This window comes from Falco naumanni, chromosome 2 (assembly GCF_017639655.2).
Source record: "Falco naumanni isolate bFalNau1 chromosome 2, bFalNau1.pat, whole genome shotgun sequence".
In the NCBI taxonomy this organism is placed as follows: domain Eukaryota; kingdom Metazoa; phylum Chordata; class Aves; order Falconiformes; family Falconidae; genus Falco; species Falco naumanni.
The window spans coordinates 9,997,524-10,024,274 of NC_054055.1; the positions used below are offsets into that span (position 1 = coordinate 9,997,524).

General features: G+C 40.8%; 1 protein-coding gene across 1 annotated transcript in view; it reads left to right on the forward strand.

Annotated features, from left to right (window-relative positions):
- TMEM135 (transmembrane protein 135) overlaps positions 1 to 26,751 on the forward strand; it is a 187,920-nt gene that overhangs the window by 117,770 nt on the left and 43,399 nt on the right. The window contains exon 6 of the mRNA XM_040583550.1: positions 2,890 to 2,936. Within this exon, the coding sequence (XP_040439484.1) occupies positions 2,890 to 2,936 (47 nt within the window). The remainder of the gene's footprint in view (positions 1 to 2,889; positions 2,937 to 26,751) is intronic.

The window sequence follows — 26,751 nt, forward strand, 5'->3', positions numbered from 1 at the left end:
TCAAAGAGTGTTTTTAAGTTCTGGAAGACATCTGCTAATTATAGAGGTTGATTAAGCGAAGTCTTATTTTAAGTTGCCCAGATTTTTCCAAATAGAGTACAGATTATAGACAAATTGATGATAGGTGGATGGTGAGGTAGATTGAAAACTGGCTGAACTGGCAGGCTGGGAGGGTTGTGGTTAGCAGCACAGAGGCCAGCGTGAGGCCAGTCCCTGGTGGTGTAACCCAGGAGTCCATACTGGGCTCAGTAGCATCTTCATTAATGGCTTGGCTGAGCGGACAGGAGGCTGCCCCCTCAGCAGGTCTGCAGATGATACAAAACTTGTTCTGTTGCTTGTTGTTGATGCACCAGGTGGTTGTGCTGCCATCCAGGGGGACCTGAGCAGGCTGGAGAAATGGGCCAGCAGGAACCTCAGGAGGTTCAACAAAGGGAAGTGTCCAGTCCTGCCCCTGGGGAGGAATAACCCCAGGCACCAGTATATGCTGGGAGCATCTGGAAAGCAGCTTTGCGTAGAAGAGCTTGGGGGTCCTGGTGCACCCCGAGCTGAACATGAGCCAGCAAAGGAGGCTGCTGGGCTCTGGGGCTGCATTAGAGGAAGCATTGGCAGCAGGTCAAGCAGGGTGATCCTTCCCCTCTGCTCACCACTGGTGGGATGCATCTGTAGTGTTGTGTCCAGTGCTGGGTTTTCCAGTATGAGACAGACACGGACATACTGGACTGAAGGGCCATGAAGATGATTAAGGTCTTGGAGCATGTCGTGCAAGGAGAGGCTGAGAGGACTGGAGTGCTTCACCCTGGAGAAGAGGGAGCTCAGAGGGAATCTTAATGATGTGTATAAACACTCACTATGTTGTTATCAAACTGATTTTAAAACAAAAAAGGAATAGAAGAAAAAAAAAAGAGAGGAAAAACTCTTCAGTGAAGCGAGTGTTTTTAATATGCAAAGGCATAAACCTTATGCCTCCCACCCCCCCAACCAATTCTGTGCCATTTCTCACTTATTTCTCAATATCATTGCTGAGCTGTCAAGGCTTCTTGTCCCTTCTGTCTCCCAGAAATGGCTTCCAGAGAATTGATGATTATTGTTTGAATGAGTAAATATGGTTTGAACTTTGGAGGGTTGGGGCAGCTCTTTTTAAGTAGAACTTGGGTTTAAATGTAAGTCTATTCTGCTGCTAGTTTGAACTGAAATACATCATTGTCCTCACTTCACCCCAATGATTTAATATAAAGTGATTTCAGATGTTCACATTTTTGATGCAGAATAATAAAATACAATAGTACTGGTGGAGGAAAAGAAAAGAAAAATAGGATAGTTTTACACAGTAAACGTTATAATGTCTTGTGTGACCTAATTTTAAGTCACATGCCAGAGGACTTAGAAAAGGGAAATAGTCTCATTGTAAGATACTTTTTTTTTTTTTTCTGAAAGTCATTGTAAGTGTTGTGTATTCGAAATTGTATCACACTTTCTGATCTGTATCAGCACGCAGCAGCCTACTGTTCTGCGTGTTTATAACCTTCAAATACGCCCTGCTGCCAGCATTTCCGTTTCTTTTCACTTAAGCTATCTGCATCCTATAGTGATCAAAACTTTTTCAATCCTTGGAAATACATGCAAGCGTTCTCTAACACACTTGGCAATTTTTCAGTAAGATTTTTGCCTCCTGAATGATGGGTGTGAATATGGGCCCGTATGTCTAGAACAAGACAGTTGTTTCTCACTCTTGAGCTGTATCTGGCAAAGGTGGGAGTGGATTAAGGCAGGTTATGAATTTAAAGTGTGGTTTAGTTGTTCCTGAAATAATGTAGGCAAAGCAGTTCTACAGCCAAGGGGCAGTGCCTTGTTGATATCTCGGGGAGGATGGCCTCATCCTGTCTGCCCTTCTCTGCTCCTGGCACGGGGGTCCTCCTCTTTCCCTTTCCCTTCTGCCTGCTCCGGCGCTTTTACATCCTTCCAGCAATCTTCTTATCTACCAGATTGGCAGAACACTTTCCCAAGTTTTGATTTACTTTTTTTTTTCTCCTCCTTGAGTTTTCTTTGGCGTTTGTGAATCACTGTGTGGGTGGCAGGGAGGAGGTAAGAGCACCGAGCCCCAGCAGAGAGGACGGGAGGACGAAGTAGGACGTTCCCCTCGCCGTGCTGGAGAGCTGCTGAGTTTGCTCACTGGCTCATGCATGATTGCACTGATAACCTAGGGCAACGTGGGATTATTCCAAGGAAGTTTAACGGTAACATACACGGCTAGAAAGGATACTCTCACTTGGGAATAGAATCATCTCTCAGACTTGCTGGAAAGCGGTTAAGCAGAAGCAGCTGTCTGTACAGACACCTTAAATGTCCAGCCTTTTAAACTGAAACTAGCGATATGATATTTGAATAAATCACAAAAGCAAAGACAGGCAAAATATAATGTTTAAATTTCCATTCTATTGCTTTATTGTTTTCATCCTATTGTTTCATAATGATTTTAAGTTGTATTATTTTATTCCAGACTGTTTTAAGGGGCATCATTTGCTGTGTCTGTTGTCCCACTACCTTGGTTTGGACTTCTTTCCTTTTTTTTTCCCTTTTTTTCTTTTTTTTCCTCTTCTTTTTCTTTCCTTTTTTTATTTTCTTTTTTCTTTTTTTCCTCTTTTTTTAATTCTCTTTTTTTCTTTTTTTTCTTTTTTTTTCTTTTCTTTCTTAACTTCTACAGGAATGGCTCAAAGTCCACTAGAAACAAGGGAATCCTTTTTGGTAGATTCAGACAAGCTTTCATTGTGGCCCATCAAGAGTATAAATAAAGTGTAACTTTTATAGTAACAGTTGTAAAATCTTCATGATCCAGAACACCCAGCAGTAGTGTGATGTTTTATGTAATAACACTCTTTCTCCTTTTTGTAGGTCCTTTTGTTCTGCATCACAGCTGCTCTGTTCATGTTCTTTTTCAGGTATGTTGCTAGTATATCTATTTATATTTTAAAAGATTATTTTAAACAGCATTTCTAAAAGCTTACTTGATTTTTGGTGTTCACCTGAAAACTTTTGTATTCTTGACTCAAGCTTTCTGAATTGAGTAAGAGTGCTTTCGTGGCATCAAAAACACAAAATGTGCTGTGAACATAACTGGGCTAAAAAAGGGAAATGCTGAGTTAAATGCTTTAAATCTTCTAGAGTTTATACTGATTGCTTAAGAAGCCTCCTCTCATCTCATAATTAAGACCCTGGAGATCTAACATTACGTAGTATCAAACCAGCTGAAATACTGCTTTTCATACATGTTCTTAAATAGCTTACGTCAGGGAAGATTGCACTTTTCTTCTGGTGAAAATAGAGGAGAGCAGGAAAATGAGATTTTTACAGTCCTAAATAATATCAAATACTTGACATGTGTGCAGGTGCAACTACCTTCTTTTAATTTGAGAGTAAACTAGCTTCACATATGTTTTCACAAGTTATCAGTTGTATTCCTTTTTCAAAACATACAGTAGTGGGGTTGGATGAGTCTCATTTTAATAACTTTTTTCTCTCTTGGTTTGCAAAATATGTGTAATAAGTCATTTACCTTGTGTTTGTGTTTCCCTTTTAAATACCAGACCTCTCAAATTTTGTTTATTGTATCTCAAGCTGGAAAGTTGCTTGTTAAAGTAACCTTTGACTACAGCCCTTTGACTTAGAATTTTGTGGCATGTAGCCATCTAGGGTTCTTCAGGCCATATGATCCCCTGGTAATTGCAAAACTCTGGAAGCTGCAGCTTGTTTTTTTATAATTCCAGTACTTACAAATTACTTACCAATATTAGCCAAGAAGAGTCGGTGAATACGGGGGAGCTGTTAATTTAGAGGATTTGAAGAAGCATTCCTCCTTTCATCCACCACTTGCATTGACAGTCTTCTCCTTGCTTTATTTTTTCTGCTTCCCAGAGTCATGGCATAAAAGCCTCAGAAAATTTGACTTAAGAGGTTGAACGTTAGACACCTGTCTGTATGAATGCTGATTAAACCAACTCACAGCGCTAAAACGCTGGTCAGAGCTATAGATGTTGTATGATTTTGGAGGAAGGTAGTTGAATTCCTCCCTGCCCTGACACAGCAACGCTGGCAGTTGCGTGGGCTCCCTCTTGATGGATAATCCTCTTAAGCAATCATCAGCAACATTTAGTTCCTTTATCTTTGGTGTTGTAACAGAGGAATTAAAATAGAGGATCAGGTAGTTATAGGTCCTTAGTTTAATTCTCAGGGGGAAAAAAAATAATCTGTTTGTAAACACCAAAAAAAAAAAAAATGGGAAGGGGAAGTAGATTTAACAGTAGATTTAACAAAAATCATTAGCAGGGGCCAGTTTTTGTATTATTTTTTTTCCTTCCCCACTGTAATCAGTGTTGTGTCTAGAACTTCTTCACAGTGGTTCGTGTAGTACTTTCCTAAAGAAACCAAGTGTAGATGGTCTGGGTGAAAATACCTCTGGGTACGCACAGGACCCCCTGGACAGTGTGTGGGCACAGTTTTGTCAGAAGCCGACTGTCGGACAGGATGTATTGACTGTGTTGACAGGCACCTACTGAGGTCTTCCATCGTTTCTGTATTTTTATATTTAAATAATGACAAAGATAACAGTGGAAGTGCTAATTACATGTGTAGGTAAAACTGCTGGGTGGCAACTGCAGACTTGGGACTGGGATAAACACGAGCTGGAGATATCTGAGAAGCTGTAAAGATGTTTAGTAATGAGGTTAAGGTAGTATCCTTACACCCACGAGGAATTAAATGGTTAAGGAGCAGTTCAGCGCAAAAAGACCCAACAGTAGCTGTTGCACACTGCCAGCTGCCTGTAAGTCAGTAACGTCACCGAAACAGGTTGCATAGGGCTTGTGAGGTATATAAAGTTGTCTTTTTGTTGCTATTAAAGTTGAAGAAGTTCTCAGGGCAGTTTTATGTCCTTTTTGATTGTTACATGTCGAGAAGGTTATGGGACGGTCAGAGAAACCTCAGAGATGATTTGGAGTTTGGAAAAGATGGCTTATTTAAAAGGATCGTGTTTGCTTAATTAAAAAAAAACCCACAGTGGGATGGAATGACTGTCTTCAAGTATGTGCAAGACTGCTGAAAAGAGGAAGAGAATAAATAGTCTGTTCTTGCTGGCTGTGATAAAAAGGAGAAGAGATAACAGAGCAAGACATTTCTTCTTAGAATAATAAATTGCAGCAGCGATGAACTCACTTAGATACCGAGGAAGGAAATCTTAAGAAGGAAACGGCAAAAAGTTTCCCCAGCAAGGCTACAGATGGTCTGTCCTTTAAGATCTGTAGGAACAGATTTTGGATAACTTGGGTGTTACTGGTTAGGGAAAGGAATGGACTGTTTGATTTCCTGAGCATCTTTCACTTTTTTGGTGCACATCAGTGGCTGTCACGTTGTGAAATACTTAATGTAATAAGCTGTCAAAGAAAGCGGCCAGGGAAGTCTTTGGAGGAGGAGAACTTTGCTGTGCTTTGTTGAATGCAACTGGATAGATATACCTGCAAAAAAATTGAGACAACAGCTCTTGTGCTGTAGGAATCGCCACGTCTTGTAGAATGTATGGAGCGGGGACAGGAGGGCAGGACAGGGGACAGGGACCACGTCAGCGGTCCAGGCAGGCAGGGGCATCTCTGAAAATTAGCACAAGGAGAAATGTGAGTCTTCTACCGCACCAAATGAAAGTGGTTTTTCCACAATTTCTAGTCGTAGAAATAAAATAGGAAAAGACCAGCTTCTCAGGGAGAAGAGGGGTCACTTGACCCGTCCTCAGAGTTGTTGTCCAGTTCATCTGGAATGGGACTGTGTGCTGGTCATTGTCGGATCCTATATATGAATTAATCATTGATCCCCTTCAGGAAGATTCTGGACCACTGTTGAAAGAATCCTCTGTGGATCTATCCAGAGTCCTGGGGAGGCAATCTGCCTGTCTCTCATCACCTAAAGCAGAAGGGAATTGGGAGAGCCGTGAACCTGCGTTTCCTCTGTTTAATGACTCAAAAATCACATCAGCCTGTTCCATAAGCAGGTCAGCCTGACAAAATCACATTAGTACTTTCAGAAAAAACACCTTATTCAAAGTCAGAGCTGCTTGGCTTGTAGAATGACTTCCCATTATCTATAAAACTGTTCACTGGTAACAAGCATTTATTGACCTGAAAAACAGAAAATCTGCTTTTGCTTTGCCTGCAAACAGCTCTGTTCCCAGGGTGGCTTTTTATCCTCCCTGCTGCACCAAAATGCCCAAAAAGGTGCTGAGAGCAGTAGCTGTCCTGGTCACCGAGAGCATATGCAATCCCTTTCATCATGAAAGGTAAGATCCCAATATCTGAATGGTGTAATTTGAAGCTTAAAACTTTTCTAAGAAGAGACTTAATGTAAGTCTACCCCTGTGCTACCAAAATATGACTGATGCTTGGAAGTCAAATGTCGCAGGTAATAAAAGGGAAGTAGTCTGTATTTTCTGGGTTCATATAAATTGTCTTCTCCGAGGTTAGTGGGTTCTCTGAGCTTAAAAGTGGTGATTGACTCCAGTCAGTAGCTCTGGTCGGCACTAGCATTCCTGGCAGCTTCAGGGTTAACTAAACTTAGCCGCTGTTCTTGCAGCTCAGCCCTTGGTAGCTGGGTGACTGAGCAAGGTGGAAAGCAGAGATGCTCTTCAGCATTCACAGGGACTTTTGTCATTTTAAAGTGACCGGCATGGCTTAAGGCAATCTTTGCTGAACCTAGGAGATGAAAAGTTGCTTAATAGGGAGAATTCAGAACTCTTTCCTTCATGGAAGAGTTCAGGTACATCTATACATTACACAACTTTCGGGGTATCTTTCAGGTTGCTGTGAAGCTGAGCTTCCTTAGTGTTGCTTCGAGGAAGGCAAGTGCTGTGCTTGGTAGTTATCCATGAAAAAAGAACAAAATCAATGGGGCACATCGTTGTAACATGATGATACCTCTCCCCAGATGTGGGCATTTTCCTACCCACAGTTAGGAAATACTGCTATAACAGATACATGAATCTGGGTCTGTGGAGGTATAGACAAGCTTTTCTCGATTTATTTGAACAGCTACTTTTCTAGTATAATGAATTTTCTCGATATCTCACTGTAATGCCTACCTGAAATTATTTTAAAGAAATAATAATAATCTGTAGTGGTCCTTTGGCCAGGTGGGTATAATTTGCTGATGCTTCTCTCTGACTGCCAACCGTTACATGTCTGATTTCTGCTTCCGAAGCACCAGAAAAACTCAGAAGCCTGTGTAATAAATCTGGGGAGTTTATTATTTAAAAAATGAAGTATTCAGATATTCTTCCTGTCATTTGATATAGAAAAGGTTTCTCCAGCTGTGAAATGAATGCCCTTTACCCTCTCCTGGAAGGCTTTGTCCTTATGTCATGTCACCTTGCTACCCCTGATCCTCCTGGCCCATCCCTAGGGCAGATGTTTCACAATAGTTGGAACTTCACCAAGTTTATCACTGGAGTTTCCCCAAAATTCTGTTGGACTGTTCAAACGTTATTGCATCTACTAGGGGACAGCAAGAAAAAGAAGGTGCTAAATCTCAAGAGTTAAGAAGTGAGGTTACAGAACTGAAATGTTGAAGAGAACCAGGAATAATTACTTCAGAAGTCAGGAGTCAGAATGAAAGGTAAATTCAGAAGAGCAATATAGAAAGACAGTGGGAAGAGGGAAGGAAAAAGTGGCTGAAGACGGAAAAAATAAGATCCTGTCAGCAGATGAGGAAAATAGAAGAACATACTAAGAAAAAGGCAGCTGAAATGCAGATGATAGGTTTGCAAGCAAAAAAGTTATATTTACAGACAGAGGAAGCATATTTTAGTGTAGTATTTGTTTTCTTTCTTCTCTTCCATCCTCCTTTTCTGGTACTTTTCTCATAAGTTATATCTCTGTTTTTTTCTCAAAATGCTTCTGCTCAGCATCACTGGAAGTGATGGATAGTTGCAGTATACAGTAACTTGTATAGTGCAGTCTGTCATACGTGTATTTAGTGCAAGCATATAGGTAATGACAGTTGAAACATGATTCTTTCCCCTTCCACCCATTTCTTCCTAAAAAACTTACATGCAGAACTGCATCTGGGGAGAGGAATATTCCCATAACTTTAGGAATTAATTTTCAGGTGACATTAAACTCCACTGGGACTTAATACTCATCGCTTACTCGAAAAAAAAAAACAACCAACAGTCATTAGTGATGTCATATGATGTCATGTATGATTTGTTTTTACATGCACTGTTTTTAAAGTGTCTTGTAAGAAAAGCACATTTTCCTTTAATGCTTCTATTATTTTTTTTTTTAAATAATAATTACAGTTTGCATGGAATGAAGGTTATGGGTGGAAAGTTTATGATTGTACCATGGTTTCATGTCATCTTATTTCAGTTGGAATAATTTATGGTAGTGGCTGTCCAGAATACCATTATATAATAATGAATAGAATAAAATGAATGAGCAGGAGGAATCCTGTAATGTGTAAAATAAAAACTTGTGAAATACAATTGAATTAGTGTCATTTTAGTAGCAGTTTTATTTTGAATATTACACTGGGTTTTTTTGGAAGGGTGAGGCAGTGCCTGTGCTTTTATACATATTTGAAGAAATCCACATAATAGAAAACTTGCAATCTCTGCACAATAAATGAACACCTACCTATAAATCCTCTCCACATAAACTTAGAAAATCCAGCAATTTGGGTGAGTATGTGTTGGCAGACTACAGTACTGGTTGCTATAGTAGTTAATCCTTAGACTATATACTACCAGTTTATAATAGGCGTATGTTAATTCATCTGCTCTGAAGCCTAGAAAGGAACGCTCCACGTACGAGCTGAAACCAGCTATTATGGGAGGATGGATGTTTCTGGTGATTGATTGATCATAAGTTGAGGATGGAGCCTGCCTTCTACAGAGATAAATGTTAAAATGTTATTTTCTGAAACAATAATTTCAGACAATCAGAAGTTACTGCTGTGATTTCGTAAAGCAAAACGTAGTGTTTTTCATACCTCAGGGTTTGCAGAGCTCAGAGCAGAAAGCTCTTGATCTCTTAATGTCATTTATGTATTATCTATTGATTGAAAATGGATAACGGAAAATATAATGAACATCTAAGAAATGCAGATGCACTGTCATACAGTGCCATTAAGATGGAGTATTGAAACTTGTGTGAAGTCACTGAAAACCTTTAAGAAAGGTCCTTTTGTTTGCAGAGCCCTTTATTCCATCTCATTAATGAAACTCTAGCCTCCCAAATTACGGCTATTTACTCTTTCCCTGAAAAACACATACCCTGTAATTTACTCAGTATTTTTGACATGATATTTCAAAGTGCCTTTATTTTCTTTTAAAAATGTGTGCTACCGTGTCTCATTTAATCAGCTAAGCTCCCTTTAGTACAGAAGCAACTACTCGAAAGATACTTTTGCCTTTTAATGCTACTGTCTTTTTTTACTGTAGAATGAGCAAGCTCAACAGCCAGAGTTCTGTTCTATGGATATCCGATAATGTTCCCCTTTCTTACAAAGATTATTTTGAAATCTTTTATATTTGCCATAGAATTACAGAAGTACATTAGAAGTCCTCTGCTGTTGAATTACTAGGTAATAAATCAGAAGCAAAAAGCAGATGAAAATTTCTCTCCGTGCTTATATATGGGTTTTTTTTTTATTGTTCTTATACAAACATCTCAAAGTTAGTGGTTCAAAGCATTGTTTTGGTAACTGTGATGAAACTTTTGATTTCTGAGGTATTTCGGATGACCTGGTGAATAGATGGAAACATTCAGTCTCCTATGAAGTGCTAATAAATAACAGGGTTTTTTTATTTAGTGTGAGCAAAAGTAGAGCACAGTATGGCAGGAGGGGTCGCGGGCGAGAAGATAACCTCAGAGGTGACACTGCTGTGGCAGAGCACCGCATTTGGAGTCGCGTAGGCTTGGTTCAGATTCAAATATGGGTAGACAGGTGACATGATCTTCTGTTTATATACCAATAGAATAGAAGGTGGAAGAGTATTTTTACTTTTTTTATTTTCATGAAGCATCTTTTTTTTTTTTTTTTTTTTTTTTTTCTCTCTTCTCTCTCATACTCTTGTTACCAGGCTTCCATTGCATTTCAGTTTTTCTTTTTTTTGTTCTTTAAAACTTGCAACGCCATGTGGTATTGTTTTGGGGTTGGGTTGAAGGGAAGTGGCTGCTGGGTTTGGCAGAGGTCTGGTCCTGGCTCTGCCGCGTTCACGGGAGAGGGAGACCGATCCCCCTCAGCGAAAGTTGTGTACCCTCCTCTATCTCAAAACCCATACAGTGGGGTTAAAGGTACGTCTTAGGCTTATTTTTAAAGTGCAAGATTTTGAGATGATTCAATTTTTGTGCAGGTATGAAGAACATTTAGACTTAGAGTTTTTACAAAGAAAATGTATGTTAACGTGCAAGCTTGCAGTGCCCAGCAGGGTTACGGTGGGAATCTTTAGCGGGTTCAGGACCCTCTCCTGATGATGCTCTTAGACCTTCATTCAGTCATCTGCAGTGGCTGCTGGAGGCTGTCCATGAGCAAATCCCACGTTTTCTATATCTCTGTTCTTATGTTTGCACGTACAAATCACTGTTTCTCACTTGTTCATTTGGGTAATGCGGGAGGAAGGGGACAATGTGGCATTCGTAAAAATTAAAAGAAATCAGTTCTGATTAGGAAATATGAGGAAAAGCTGGGCAAATCAAGAAGTCAATTCCCATCTTGTGTGGGCTTAATTTATGTTGCAGAACTGCCTGTCTCTAACTGATGATATAGGTGATCGTGCACCAAATTTACTTGCATAATCCTAGGTGGAATAAATCTAGGCTAATGTCTTTCCTTAAAGTTACCTAAAAACCATATTAAAATTATTCTGAGAGTTGGTGTTTAGAATGAATGAAATGCTGAGATAACTTGAAAGATGTTTTTTTCTGACTTACTCTGCATATATGGCTTGTGTTATCCTTCTATTTCACAGACTTCTATTTCACTACTTTTGGCTTTAATATGAAAATAAAAATTACCTTGTGTCCTGCTAATAAGAGCAAAAAGGGAAGGGAACACATAAAGGATATATTTAAGGATTGATTTTTCTAGGTTGTTACCAAAATCTTTAGATGGAAGTTACAGGAAAATGACACCATAGAAGAAACTGCTTTCCTACATGGAAATAATTATGTGAAATATTTGAAAACCTCATTCTGAATTCTAAATAAAATTATTTTAATTAGTATGGTAATATAAAGTACAAGACTACAGTAAACTTTGTGATCTCTTTACATCCTTGTCAAGAGTAAAAAGAGAAAGCATTTATATTTCTGGTGTGTTCTAGAGATGCAGCTTACGAACTGGGAAGTCAATTTAAATTTTCTGTTTGTTTCTGTCTTTCAAAAAATACACACCATGTTGTCATTGACTTGTTACTGAATTTTACATGCACCTCACCTGATGTCTGTCATTTTTTTTGCCAATTTGGTAATAGTGCTTGAAGTATTCCTTTATATTAGGCATCTGTCAAATAATATTCAGTTTGCTACGTGGTTTTCCTGGTGCTGTTAAAATTTTCTTGAGAAAGTATGTGATAATGACCTAGTAAGTTTAGGAATTAGAATGTAACATTTAATATTTGCGTTTACCTTCTGAATATAAGTTTGTAATACTGAAATGTTACTAAAGCAGACTTTAGTCTTAAGGGACATGGGGTTACTGGCCTACATTCCTGAAAATATCCCAAGAGAAAACTTTTGACATTTTGATGATGGTTGTTAATTACTCGATGCCTGTTGTGTTTAGTTTCTCCCAAGGAAATGCATGCCACAGCGGTCTTTGTTCCTTGCGCTCGTTATTTCTCTGTCAGCCATGGCGCCAGGTGATGCCGTGAGGTCCATACCTGTCCCCAGGTGGAGGTTACGGAGTGCCCGTCCCTATGGATCACTGGGAACCCAACCACACCTGAGAGTCTGTGTCGTAAGGTTGAGGTGTTCAATGGGCTACGCGTAAATATCTTCACAGTGTCTCAAGCGCTCCTTTTGATAGTAAGTTTTAGGAGAAGAGAAGCATCTCTTAGAAATCAGAGCAGCCGTTACCTGGTGCCGAGCCGTGCCGGTGGCCGGAGCCGTCTCTGCATCGTCCTGTCCCGGCCAGCAGCTCCGCGGTATCTTTTGAAAAGCAGGCGAGAGGACAGGAAAGGTGAGATAGAGCCTGCAATGGCAGCAGCGGTGTTAGCAGCAGAGACGTATGATTTGTGTCGCTTTCCCCACGTCATGGTAGGTTGTTGGCAGTGGCAGGGGGAGCCAAGGGGAGGGAAGGGGCTGGGAGGAGGCTCTGGCAGGGCACTGGGTGCAGCTGGGAAAGGGATGCTCCCCTCGGGTGCCTTTCAAAAGGTTGTCTTCTTTGAATCCCGCTCGCTCCTTTGACTCTGTACGCACTTGAGGATTACTGCTGGGCTGTGCCCAGTGCCAAAACTGGCTGCTTCCCCTTCCCCTGCTCCTGTTATCAGCTGCGTGACTTGACTGGAGGAGAAAAGAGAAACATCAGGAGGGCAGACGGGACAGTATCTGCCGGGAAGGAGCGCGAGGCCAAGCAGGACAGGGTTTCCACCAGCCACGTACCAGCTGTAACTAGGAGTGGGAGAACGTGGGTGGCTGCATTGTAAGGGCTGTAGCGCAGCTTTGTGTCTTTGGTTTTGCTAAAGCTCTTCAAAGAGAGTACTTACTTAAAAGCATATTGTATCATCCAAGTAGCCAATTTATAAGTCACCAGGTCATTTTTTTCACTTTTTTTCCCCGCCTCTTGATCTAATAGAGAAACATTATACCCTCTTGCAGCACTCTGTGTCTTCAACTCTGTTTTTGTATGCCTAAGCATTACCTAAACCTTTATTATGCTGAAATGATAGCCCAGAATAAAGGTGATCATTGTCCTTCTGGCTTTTTTAAAAAAAGACAGATACTGCCTCAAATCCCTTGAACCACCTTTGTTGTTAAAGGAGGTTTTCCAGTCCCACTTCATACTATTTTTTACTTTGTCTTTCAAGTTGAAAAGGTGATAGTGGATTGAAATGAGTGGGCAAGTATTTTGTTGTTGTATTATACTCTTGTCTTCAAACTAGCTCCATTTTTGAAGGTATAAGCTACACTTAGATTAGGTCCAAACAAGGAATATTAACTGTGTGGGCTGGAGTCAGGCTGGTTTTGATTTTTCCCTGGTTATCATGCTGCTCCTTATCCTCCGGTAGGCAGAAAGGCTGCAGCGTAGGCTTTCCTGGCTGTCAGTGAGCAAAGAAAATGCTGTTCTGTCTAATTCCTGTCTCTCCTAGCTTTTTTTGTGGTCACAGCTTTGGATATTGAAATCTGCTGATACATCTGTTCCTTAGTAATACACATGTCAGAAGTCAAGAAGATACTCTTAAAGTGGGTGACTTCTCTTTTGTTGGCCTTCACTGCTTTTAGAGGGAAACCAAAACACTTACGCTGAACTCAGGTGGCTCGCTTCCTTGTTTCCCATGGATTAAGTAATGTAAATGTTTTTATGGCTATATGGGAAGAAAGGAATACATCTCAATAAAAGTACTGTATGTTTTCCATTGCCACTTTGCATGCTACACATGCCAATTTGCATGCTATAAACCAACTGAAATAGGGGGTTTAGTACTGTGTATCTGCTATTAAAAATGTAACTAAATCATCTATGGAAATACTTAGTTTCTTTAGGAGTTAAAATGGGACACCAGTTCTTGCAATATTTCACTGCATTTGCTAGATCATTAAGTTTACTCTTTTATAGAAAACTAACTACAAAGAGATTAAATTTGGTTTTCCATGTTTGGTTACTTTTGGACATATGGTACATAGGCTCCTGGAATTTATTTAAACTTGTTCTTTCCAACAGTAAATCTTGTCTTCGTTTTAACAGATTGCTTTACATGTAGTTGGATCCGGTTGCACAGCCTCCTCAAGAGAGGGATTGCGTCGCCTACAGACAAGCGGTACAAGAATTATGGCTGTACAATAGGGAGTATTTTTCCACCGTTATCACTTTTCAGTGGAGATTCTTTTTCAGATACGTAACAGTGACTCAATGAACCAGGGAGGTGTTTACCTGCAAGGTGATCTGGTGGTAACAGGAGAAGCTTTTGAGGGCTAAAATTTCAGGCGTCTCTGTCCAGAGCCATCCCCAAAGGGAGAAACCGAGGGTCTCCTCCCCTTCTTTAGGTTTCGTCTGTCAATCACAAAGGGCTTTTGTCCTCCTGCGAGTATATTGATGTGTCTGGGCTTTGGCTCTTTATCATCTTCCTGTCATCCTTAATGCAAAATAAAAGAGGGGAAATAGCTTATTGTTCTCAGGCTTTAAGAATAAGCTGCTTGTGGCTGCCAGGGACCTCGGTGTCCCAGCCACCCTGGCGTGCCTTCCGCAGGGATGCGGTCACTGGCAATGCTGCCCATCAAGCCGTCTGGCTCCCAGTTCCTGAGGCCCTGGCCAGAACAAGGCTGAAACTTCAAGTCAGATGATGAGAAAGCAATTGAGCTTCACAGATTTGATTTCTGTCTTTGATCCCGGCATTAAAGTGTCAAGGTCTGTGAGTGGAAATGTAGAGCAGACAAAACTTCTGGCTGCTTTAATCCTGGTGCTAAAAACATCCATTCACAGGGTGTAGGGATTGGATTTTATTTTTGGAGGATTTCAGAAATGTTAGGTGTATTTTGCCTAAGTTTATGGGCAGACATTATACAAAGTTAGGTTTTTTTCCTTCCTTATTTAAAAATATTTTTCTGTCAGATTTTTCCTGTGTGTATCCTATATAGTAACGATCTGGCAGCTGTTTGACTTACCCTTTCACATACATTTGAGGCACTTTACGTTTTACAGATGGAGTACTAAGGGAGAAGATTTAAGTCGCCTGTAGAAGGTCAGACACAAAATTTGTGTGCCTTTGAGCCACAGAGTTCCAGTCCAGTTCTTAAATCTTAAATCACAAGTCTCTCTCTCCTGCATTCCTGTTACAGGACATAATTTAACTTTAAAAAGTGGAGCAGGGTGCAGATTTGCTGTCAGAGAATTAAGGTGGGAAGTAGCGTAGAAGCAGTTGTATAACAAGATAGTTTTAAGCCAACTAACTCAACAGATGCATTCTTTTTCAGTAGAATTGGATACTTTTAATATATTTTGGCCTTTTGAAAGAGTTGGAACGTGAATTTCAGTTTCCTAATACTCTCTTCTTTCTAAGCAATTTTCAGAAGAATAATGGGGAAAGAAAAGGAGCTGAGCAACAGACTGTGCAACTGTAAAAGTTTCTTTTTTACTTTTCGTTGTTACCTGATGCAGTGTTTTCCTGCGGAACTTTACACGTCAATTAGGATTTGAAAGATCTGCTTTTATAATATGATGAAAGTGAAGTTGTTTTAATGCTTTTAGAATCATGGAATCAAAGAATGCTTTGGGTTGGATGGGATTTTAAAGGTCATCCAGTCCCCACCCCCCTGCCATGGGCAGGGACCTTCCACCAGCCCAGGCTGCTCCCAGCCCCGTCCAGCCTGGCCTTGAGCCCTGCCAGGGATGGGGCACCCACAGCTGCTCTGGGCAGCCTGGGCCAGCGCCTCGCCGCCCTCACAGTGAAGAATTTCTTCCTAATAGCTAATCTAAATCTCCCCTCTTTCAGTCTAAAGCCATTCCCCCTTGTCCTGTCACTGCCTGCCCTTGTAGAAAGCCCCTCTCCAGCGTCCTTGTCGGCCCCTTTAGGCACTGGCAGCTGCTCTAAGGTCTCCCCGGAGCCTTCTCTGCTCCAGGTTGGACAACCCCAACTCTCCCAGCCTGTCTCCACAGCAGAGGGGCTCCAGCCTCTGATCATCTTCATGGCCCTCTTCTGAACTCGATCCAACAGGTCCATGTCTGTCTTATGCTCGTGGCACCAGAGCTAAGCACAGCTCTGCAGGTGGGGTCTCACCAGAGCAGAGCAGAGGGGCAGAGCCCCCTCCCTTCATCTGCTGGCCACGCTGCTGGTGATGCAGCCCAGGGGACGGCTGGCTTTCTGGGCTCGAGGTGCACATTGCTGGGTCATGTTGAGCTTCCCATCAAGCAACACTCCCAAGTCCTTCTCCTCAGGGCTGCTCTCAATCCATTCCCTGCCCAGCCTGTGTACACTGTGCTTGGGATTGCTCTGACCCACGTGCAGGACCTTGCACTTGGCCTTGTTGAACTCCATGAGGCTCACTCAGGCCCACCTCTCAAGCCTGTCAAGGTCCCTCTGGATGGCATCCCTTCCCTCCAGCATGTCAGCCACACCACACAGCCTGGTGTCATCAGCAAACTTGCTGAGGGTGCACTCAATCCCAGTGTTCATGTGGCTGATGTTAAACAGGGCTGGTCCCAATACCAACCTCTGAAGAACTCCACCTGTCACTAGTCTCCACTTGGACATTGAGCCGTTGACTGTAACTCTTTGAGTGTGACCATCCATCCAATTCCTTATCCATCGAGCAGTCCATCTGTCAAACCCATGTCTCTCCACTTTAGGGACAAGAATGTCCTATGAGACAGTGTCAGATGCTTTGCACAAGTCCAGGTAGATGATATCACTTGCTCTTCCCTCATCTACCAACGCTGTAACCCCATTGTAGAAGGCCACCAAATTTGTCAGGCATGATTTGCCCTTAGTGAAGCCATGCTGGTTGCCACCAATCACCTCCTTATTTTCCATGTGCCTTGGCAAAGTTTCCAGGAGGACCTGCTCCATGATCTTGCCAGGCACAGAGGTGAGACTGACCAGCCTGTAGTTCACCGGGTCTTCCTCATTTCCCTTTTTTTAAAAATGGGGGTTATGTTTCCCCTTGTCCAGTCAGTGGGAACTTCCCCAGACTGCCACAGCTTCCCAGATATGATGGATAGTGGCTTAGCTGCTTTGTCCGCCAGTTCCCTCAGGATCCACAGGTCCACCTCATTAGTGCCCATGGACCTGTGCACCTTCAGGTTTTTTAGATGGTCTTGAACTTGATCTTCTTCTACAATGGGTGTTTCTTCTTTCTCCCAGCCCCTGTCTTTGCCTTCTACAACTTGAGCAACGTGTCTGGAGCACTTGCAAGTGAAGACTGAGGCAAAAATGTTGTCCAGTACCTAAGCTTTCTCCATACCCCAGGTGACTAAGTATCTCCTCTTTCCTTCTGGAGAAGGCACGTTTTCCCTAGCCTTCCTTTTATCAATGAAGTACTTATGGAAGCTTTTCTTGCTGCCCTCAATGTCCCCGGCCAGATTTAATTTTATCAGGCCTTTAGCTTTCCTAACCTGATCCATGGCTGCTTGGACAGCATCTCTGTATCCCTCCCAGGCTACCTCTCCTTGCCTCCACCCCCTGTAGGCTTCCTTTTTGTGTCTCAGCTTGCCCAGGAGCTCCTTGTTCATCCACGCAGCCTCCTGGCCTTTTTGCCTGACCTCCTCTTTGTTGGGACACATCGCTCCTGAGCTTGGAGGAGGTGATCCTCGAACATTAACCAGCTTGTTTGGGCCCCTTGTCCCTCCAGGGCTTTATCCCTTGGTTCTCTACCAAACAGATCCCTGAAGAGGCCAAAGTCTGCTCTCCTGAAGTCCAGGGCAGTGAGCTTGCTGTGCGCCCTCCTTGCTGCCCTAAGGATCTTGAACTCCACCATTTCATGGTCACTGCAGCCAAGGCTGCCCTTGAGCTTCACATTCCCCACCAGCCCCTCCTTGTTGGTGAGAACAAGGTCCAGCATAGCACCTCTCCTTGTTGGCTCCTCTGTCACCTGAAGAAAGGTGTCATCAACACATTTTGTGCTCTTTATTTCTCTTGTTTTGTTTACTCTCTTAGGTCCTCGCCTTAATTTCTTTTTCTCAGCTATTTCCTGTTGGTTTTTCCTGGTTTTGCTGCAGCTCTATTGAATATAGTTACCTAGTTTTGCTGAACTGAGGGATGTGCTTGTGTAGTTGCTTATTTAATTTAGAAAAACAAAATCCTCCTGCCGTTATAGAAAGAAGGAAGAGATGTCTTTGAGCAGCAGTTAGGGAAGTTTAAGAACAATCTGTTTATTTAGGAAATGCATCTGGGAAAGAAGAATCACACCAAGAAATCAATCATAAGTCTTACAGAATGGATTGGATTTCAGAAATCCGTGTTTCTCATTTAAATGTTACCTGTGTTTATTTGATTGCTGCAATCCTTCGTGGAGAAACTGAGCTGTAGTTCTTGTAGTCACCATCGTGGTCATGAAATACAAGTCCCAAACTGGGAAGTAACTCACACTCATCACATGTTTCTGATTTGATAGCAGTCAGGGCAGAAAATCTCCATTTCATGAAAAGGAGAAGGCAATTACGTTACATTGCAATCTACACGGTTTGGTATGTTTCCTTAAAACAAAGTCTTTCTGTTTAAATCAGGGTTGCACAAAATGAAATGTTTTACAGGAAACTACTGCGTAACTTGAATATATATTTGTAGTCTAAAGCCTACAGTCCAAAATAGGGTTTTTAACATACGACATTTCTGTTTCATTTTAGTAACAAGCATATTTTTAACTGCAAGCATTGGAAATGCTTGGAATTCTGTTCCTGTGAGCTAATTGCTGACTAGAATAGGAAAATAAGAGCTACTTTGTGGTTAGATGCTTGTGGTCTTTCTTTTGGCTTTTGGCCCTAAGATAAAATGTCAGGGAAAACACTAACGGATAATGGTATCAATCAGTGCATCCTGGACATAATTTGAAGCCTGTCAAATGTCTGCTACTTTATTAACATTGAATTACATCATTCTTTTTCATTCTACCTTCTGCTTATACATTTTTTTGGTTACAAGAGTATAAATTATGTTATAGATTATTTTCACAGACATGCTTCGCTTCATAAAGTCTCGATTTCACAGAAAAAGAAACTGCTGTGAAAAAAACAGCTTCTTCTGTGAAACTGAGACTTTATGGGCCATTTCAAATATTCTGAAGAATGAGACATTCTTTATTCTCTTTCATATGTTTGATATATTGACTAGAAACCCTACTGAGGAAAGGTTTCTAGTCTTATATTTTCATCCTGTATAATCCTTGCCCCAAAGTAACAAGGTCTGATTAACGTAATAGCAAACTGGAATTAAAAATCTGACTCTGCTTTTACTAACATTAAAATCAAACCATGGGTCTAATCATCAGGTGAAAATATGGTTCAGACATTTAATGGGAAATTTTCAGTGAATTTTTAAGAAACTTGATTTTCACTTATGGTATGAATAAGAGGATTGTATAAGTAAATAGTAAGTGAGGAAAATCCCAAAGAAACATTAAGTTGAAACAGTTATATTGATAGTTGAGATTTTGCTCTGAAGAGTAAGAATTAATTCATTTCAGTTAAAATGTGTGGCTTTTAAACTAGGAAGAATACCTTAGTTATTTTAAATAGTAATTTTCTGCTCTTCCAGGATGCCGCAGGAGACTTATTTTTCTACATAAATTTGAACATAGGCATATTTAAACTTTTTCAATGAAACGTTGAAGTCTTGTTTATCCCAGGATCGTGCAAACGCCCGAAATTCTGGGATGATTCCTCAAATACGCTCTTTGAAAACACGTAGAAGAAACAAGGAGTTGAATAACAGCATGCATAGTTATGGGTCAAGAATGAATTGTGTCAAGTCAATCTGGCTTCCTTCTGTGAAGATAAGAGGCTTCGTTGATTCAGAAGTAATAGAGGATATCATATATCCTCAGTAAGTCTTTAGACAGACTCTCATGTGATGGTCTCATAAGCAAGGCCTCAAAGTATGCTGTAGGGGAAAAAATCCTACTTAAAACTGGCTGAAAAAAACTGTATATTGTGCTTACTGTCCGAGTGGAAGTATCGTCCAGAGGTAACTGGCTCCATCCACAGATCTAGTATCAAGTCCAGGTCATTAATGAAGTCGTTGAACAACGAGACCCATTAAGTCTTCCAAGATGTCTGGTTTTAACTTCAGGTTTAATAAATATGTCATTCAAAACTGTTCGGCACGTTGGAGAAATACGCCCAAAATATAGGATACAATTTGGTGACGGGTTCTGCACTTTGGAAAGAGAATTAACTGTACAGGTGGAGAAACTGGAACCTCTTCCTAGGTCACAGCTCTTCATAGCAGGGCTTGGGAGTTAGATTACAACCTGAACATGAGTCAAATCCCAATACATCGGGATATGTAAAAATGCAATTGTAATTCAGTATATGAGTAAGAGTACAGCATGCAAAGCACGTGGAGTTGCCATTGACCTCTTGTTAGTGTCGATAATGTCAGGTGGAGTAACAAAATTCAGTCAATACATGGACAAACTGTGCAGAACCCAGCACAGAATGAGAGTGATCTGACATTTGTAGACCATATTCTTTAAGGAACTCGAAATTACTTGACATGTTTTGTTTAGAAGTTGTCTAGACTGATAATATTCTTTCCATGTATGCAATACTTCTCTAATGAGGAAAACAATAATGAATTTTCTTTTGGGTGCCAAGTAAAAGAAATAATAGACTAAAATTGGAGCAAGGTCAGTGCAGGTTGAAAATAAATCTGTTGGAGAGTCTTTCTAATATTAATACTCGTTAAAGAGCGGGATAGTTTGTTCACAGACAGGGAGATTCCATCATTCTGTGGTCCATCATGGAAGACCAGGTTAGATATGAATGGTAGAGCTGCAGTCCTTGGTTTTGATGGAGAATAGACTATATGAAATTTCTTCTGTGCCTGCCTTCTGTGATTTTTATGTGATTACTCTATATAAGTTGTGATATAAGTGAAATTAGTATTACCCTCTCCCTCTGATGCTGCATGTTGAGTCTCAGCTCAGGAGGACCACTCAAATGGGCAAGCGTTTGTAAGTGGAGGCTAGATGGGTGACATCAAGTTAACATATACATTTTGGTATTTGTATTAGTTGTTTTGTTGTTGTTTGTTTTTTTTTAAATAGATTTCTGATGCCTGCAGGAATAAGAAGTGAACCATTACTCCTTAAAGACAATCTATTAGAAACGTTATGTTTTGTGTGCATCACCTAGGTGCCAGAGAACAGTAAATTATATTCAGCGGCAGAATTTATGGGGAAGGACTGCTAGCAGAATAAATAATTTGTCACTGAAGCAACAAAGATGGGTTATAAGAGGGAGATGACGTGTTAAGGAGTAACTGGAACACCCTTGTGATTTAATGCAACATAAACATGTATGGTAGCCATCGTATACTGGGTCTCTAGTACATGCTTGTATGCATTTATTCTAGGAATGCAAGGTCTCCCGTAGAAAGAAAGAAAAAAAGCCATATGATTGCAGTCCAGACCTTTGTTAGGCAGCTGCTGTAGAGGGCTGTTTGAAATCTCGTCAATCTTGAAATCTCATCAGTTGTACGATGGAAATACCAAGTAGCTTAAGGGTTTTCCAATTATTTCCTGGTTTAGAATTTCTTTTCTCTCTCTGTTGCTGCATGAAGAACTAAATAAATAGATAATTAATTGCCTGGTACACTTAAGGAAAAACTAAATTAATAAAATGATTGAAACCAGAAGGTAGAAATAAATGGAAAAGTTTCTGGAATATTGTTTCAAGTTTATTCTTTTAATTTTGTAAAGGAATGCTTGAAAAACAAGGCAAAAAAAAAAAAAAAAGTTACTTGATTTATCCCTGTCCTTTTGAAGAGTTAAATTTTAAACCCAGCTAAAAGGGATCGCTATTAGGTTTTCTGCACTTGGCACCTTCCAAAGCTGACTTAATGAAACTGGAATTTAACTCATCGTCTGTTGTCACTCTTTGATGCAGACTGACCGGTTACTGATAATTTCTTGCCGAGTCACCTCTTCTCACGGGTACAAACCAAGGGTGAGCCTTGTGTTGAAAGCTAAGCTTTCAAATCTTGTAAGATATTTGGAGTGTTATTTGTGGCTTCTGATAAGAGTGTGAAAGCTTTCACTCTGCTGTGTGTGCTGTGAGCTGGTGACAAGGCAGTGGCCGTTCGATTGAAGTCAGGCACACACACCCCCAGGCAGTACTAGTCTAATGAGTAATATTGTTAGAAAGAATATAGCTTCACATCCTACCGTAAATCCATTGACTTCTCTAGACTGTTAGCAGAATTGTTTAGTGTTATAAAGTGCATGAGTTTGTTCTAAGAACTGATAAATATAAAGGGAAAATGCCAGAAGAAATTACTCAGTTTTTTTGCCCAATATCCATGCTTTTCTCTTTGGGTTTATAAGAAATGCTTGCATGACATGTTTCTTAAGATGAAGTTGAAGACGTGATCATTTACAGTGGGTCTGCTGTCTGCGTATACTCTCTGGGCTGTCTTTGGGAAGCATATAGTGAGTTGCCAGCAGTTATTATTGTGACTTGCCAAAGCACTCTGGTGATTTTTTTGCTGCACTCTCACTCTCTCAGCCCATCCTTATTTCAGAGGCATTTGATTCATAGGCAGTTAATATTAATCCAAAAATATAAAATACTAGTTTTAAAAATCACATACTATGCATAATCTCATGCATTTCCCTCTTCTTAAAGTGCCCTTGCAATCAAATGCCATAGTAGCGATTAATAAAAGTATGCTGAACATGCCACCCGGTACTCAGGATTGTAGATAACGCTGTGACTGATACGGGCATTTGCATGCACCTGCACTTGTTGAAAAGCAGTTATTTGGATTTCAATGAAAGGCATTACAGAAAAATGCAGCATTTCTCAGGAAGGAAAAAAAAAACAATATAAAATCGATTTTCTTTTGATGCAGTCTCATTAAGTAATGTGCTGGAAGGTGAAAACGTCTGATCTTTGAAATCCTTTTCAGTTCAAGTTTTGGAAAAGTCATCTGTCAAATCTACAAATGCATTTTAAGGATTTAATTTATACTACTGTATTAATTTAATTTAAAGACTTTGGAAAACAACCAAAGTTTTGATGTTATGTTTGGGTTCCAGGAACAATTCGGTTGTCCACCTTCCCCTTAATTGTATTAAGAATGTGCATTGGTATTATTTACCCTCTATTTGGTATCTCTCTTTTCCTCCTCCTGAAGAACAACTTTAGCTCAAACTGTTCGTTGAGTTTGAGCAAAAATATATTATATCTGTGTGTGTGTATATATGTATGCACACACAGAAGCCCTCTTACTTGAAGTAACTTAAGATTCTGAATTAGGAAGGATACGATGCTTTAAGTTGTCATAGCATCAGGATGAGATTTGCAGGTATGTAAGTTCGCGGTCTTGTTTTTTTCCAGTGTTTTCTGTTCTCTTTTGTACATTACTCCTGATGAAGTCAGCTGTTTGGAAGGGCTTTCCTTGTCAGGAAACTGGAAAAATTTAAACCTCAGTCCTGCCCAAGTTATCTTAACCTTCCCATCAGATCAGTTCTGGAGGTTTCCTTACCACAGATGGGATGGTCTGCTACAGTTTGTGGTCTTTATGTCGTTTTATTTTATTTGCCGTGGCAGGGAACTATGGAAAGGACCCACCCCTCTTCAGCATTTCAGAAGCTGCCATATAACAGGCAGATAAAATTGATTCAGGTCTAAAGTACTTTAAAGCTGTCTGTGATGCAGGATATTTTTTCACTTGTGCAAGTACTCCTTGCCATACTACATACCATTAGACTGCTAGTAAACCTCAGCATGGTATTTGGACATACCTCTTACTCTTACTGTACCACCACGTAGAGTGACATTTTGGAGAATGAGTCTTCGTAGCCTTACTCGTGGTGTAATAGCTGCCCCCCCCCCCCCCCCCCCCCCCCCCCCCCCCGCCCCTTAACTGGAAAAGATTGCCCGGTATACTTAGCATTTATATTGGGAAGCTAATGCCTTCTCTGTTCTGCTTGGCATCCCTTCTCCTGTGCTTTGCTTTTTTAGTCTTATGTCAGATGTAATTTGGTAGCGAGATCTTTTGCTTCTTAGCCCAGCAGGTAGCACAGCAGATCGATAGAGCTTATCTGCATTTTTAGGCTGACAAAAATTTTCCAGAAATCTCCTCTTCGCCTAAGAGCTGTCAAGTACTGTTACTTTAAAATGTGCACCGAAATGTCCTTTTTTAAATAGCAATTTCCATGTGTTTTATTTCGTACCGTATAAGGATTGCAGCTTTAAAGGTAGATGAAAGAAAAGACAGTTTAATAAATTGCATTGTTGGTACTTCAAAAGGCATTGAACTGAAGGTTCATTTAGGTTTTTTTAAGAATTAATATTAAATTCCATGGGTTTTTTTAATACTTGGTGGTGTAGTACTACAATGACATTTCCTGACGTTTTAAGACCTTTTTGCTTTTGATCTTGATTATGCTAACAATAAAAAAAGGGCAAGGGAGGAAAAAGAAGAACTAATTTTAATTTTCTGTTCAGTTAAAGTATTTGTTGCTGTAATTTGTTGGCATAATAGGTAAGCACTTTTTTCCATTTATTGTTCCCAAGAACTATTTTAAATGGAGTATTATCTGAATTATTTTACCTGCTATATTAAAAATAATACTTGGGAGTTGGCTTTTTAGTCTAATATAATCTCACATGGTTTCTGATACGTACATTTAACAATCGTACAGAAATTGCTTAGCTTTTACTATCGAGTAAGTCGATAGTTAATGGTGGGTGTATTGGCGTCCCCCAGCTTGAGCAAGACTAAGTAATGCAAAATATTCATTGTTTCCTTTGTATAACCGTATAATGAATACTTTTAAAATAACGTCCTGTAGAATCTCAGGCATTCTCAGATACATACAGGAAGAAAAAAATGCTTTTGAATCATGTAAAATATTTTGTATATCCAGATAATTGTCTCTCATTTTTACTAATGGCCAGAATTGCTCAAGACGGTAATGTGAGGTGTGGAATAAAGCTGTGAAGATCAAATTCAGCCTAAAATTTTGTTTGAGGAAAAGTAAAGGGAAGGTAGGTAGGGCTGTAAACTCTTGTCTTCCCAGAGGTGGCAGGTGGGAAGCTGAGCTCCTCCGATCCTCAGCCTTGGAGCACCCACCTGCGGAGACGATGTCAGGGACCCACTTTGGGGTGGTGGGAGCCTGGAGCTCCTGGTGTCTGAAGGCTTTGCAAGATGCAGCTTCTGAGAACTGTCTGTAAAGCTCGTTAAGGAGATACTCCATTAATCCCAAATCTGCAAAATGCTGACGCTCTTTACCATACATGAAGGACACGGGCTGGGCTTTTTTTCTTGTGCAGGAGAACAGGGAGTTTCTTTAGCTTATTGTAAGTTTTTAAATTTTATTTCCTTTTTTTTTTTAAAGGTTACATCAGTGAGCTCCTGACTGTGCAATGGTAGAAAGTTACTCCAGCTCTCCGAGTGCTGGCAGTTGTTACTTCCATTTGTAGAGGAGTTCTCTGTTTGTGTCTGATCTGTGTGAGCTTGTTTGAGGCAGAATTTAGAAAAAATGCTCAAGGGCTGTCTGTCTCTCTTGCTACGTTTATTTTATTCAGCAATTTAATCGAGCTTTTCTGTGGTCAAGGATTTTTAAGAGTAAGATTGTCTGATACAGTTAATGTATGAACCATTTATCTCACAAAAAAATTAAGACCTGAATTAAGACCTAGGAGATGATTTTTTTTTCAAAAATTAATTTTGTTTTAAACTGGCAATCATATGCAGTCGTACAGTGTAAGTGCCTGACTTGAATAAAGTTCAGCGTTTAAAGCTGAGCACTGTGCAAACTAAGTGCGTGTTGAAATTTTATATAGATTCTTCCAAGGTTATGAACATACATAGAAATTATTGTACTGGAACAGATCAATGATTCATCTAGTCCTGCTGAGAAGTGCTGGTAAAGCATGCCAAGATGTAAATCAAGGACTTGATCAGGGTTTCAAGTCTGTCACGCAATGCTTAACCCAGCTGGAGACATGGCAGTGGCGTACAAATCATGGGTGACTAGCCTCCCCCACCTCCATCCTCCTCCTCCACAGGAGGTCTCATTCCTTCATTGAGTTAAAAAGTCTCGCTGCTAGAAGGTACTTTCAGGAAGAGCCGTGATGGAGCGGTGGTCTTCTGGGTTGTGCTTGGCACAGGAGGCCACTGCTGCTGAGCGCTTGCTCCGTGCTTGCGAAATGGGGTTGTGCAGCCAGGTCTGCACCGTGGGTGGTCTGTACGCGTCCTGCCTCCGTCCCCAGGGGCAGGTTCTTATTCTCATACCTGTGCAAAGCCCTGGAAGAACAGGAATCTGCAGTAAGATGGAAAACTGGTACGTTGTGTAGTTAAGGGGAAGGGGACAGTATGTCAAACTGCCACTTTCTTAAATAAGGTCCTTACAGGTTTCATTTCTGCTAATGAACAGGCAGTTGCCCCATTCCTTGAAGGAAGATACTGAAGGAGTGACCTTGGGACGGCAGAGTTGTGGCACTTGCAGGGTGCAGCACATCTTGTGAAGGTGCCAACCGAGCCCTGTCAATCTGCTGTAGCTACAAGAAATGTGAACAGTCTTTAGATGTGTACCCAGGTCTGCCTGCGGCTGGATGTATGGTTGGTCGTGAATTTAGGAGAGGCGTGAGTGACCCTTTCCTCTTGCAAAACTGTAAGGCAGCTTCAGTTTGATGCGGGACCTGTTAAAATGTGACAGGGAGCAGGTCCTGAGTAGTTCACGGTGCGTGGGTTGTGAATCCTGTAGTGGGGGAATGGAAGAGAAGGAATTGCCCTTTTCCTCTTGGAAGCAATTAGGAGAAAACATGAGTAACATCCCCGAAAGCCTGGCTGTTGTCGTTTGGGGAGACACAGAGGAAGCTGGGTGGAAGTCT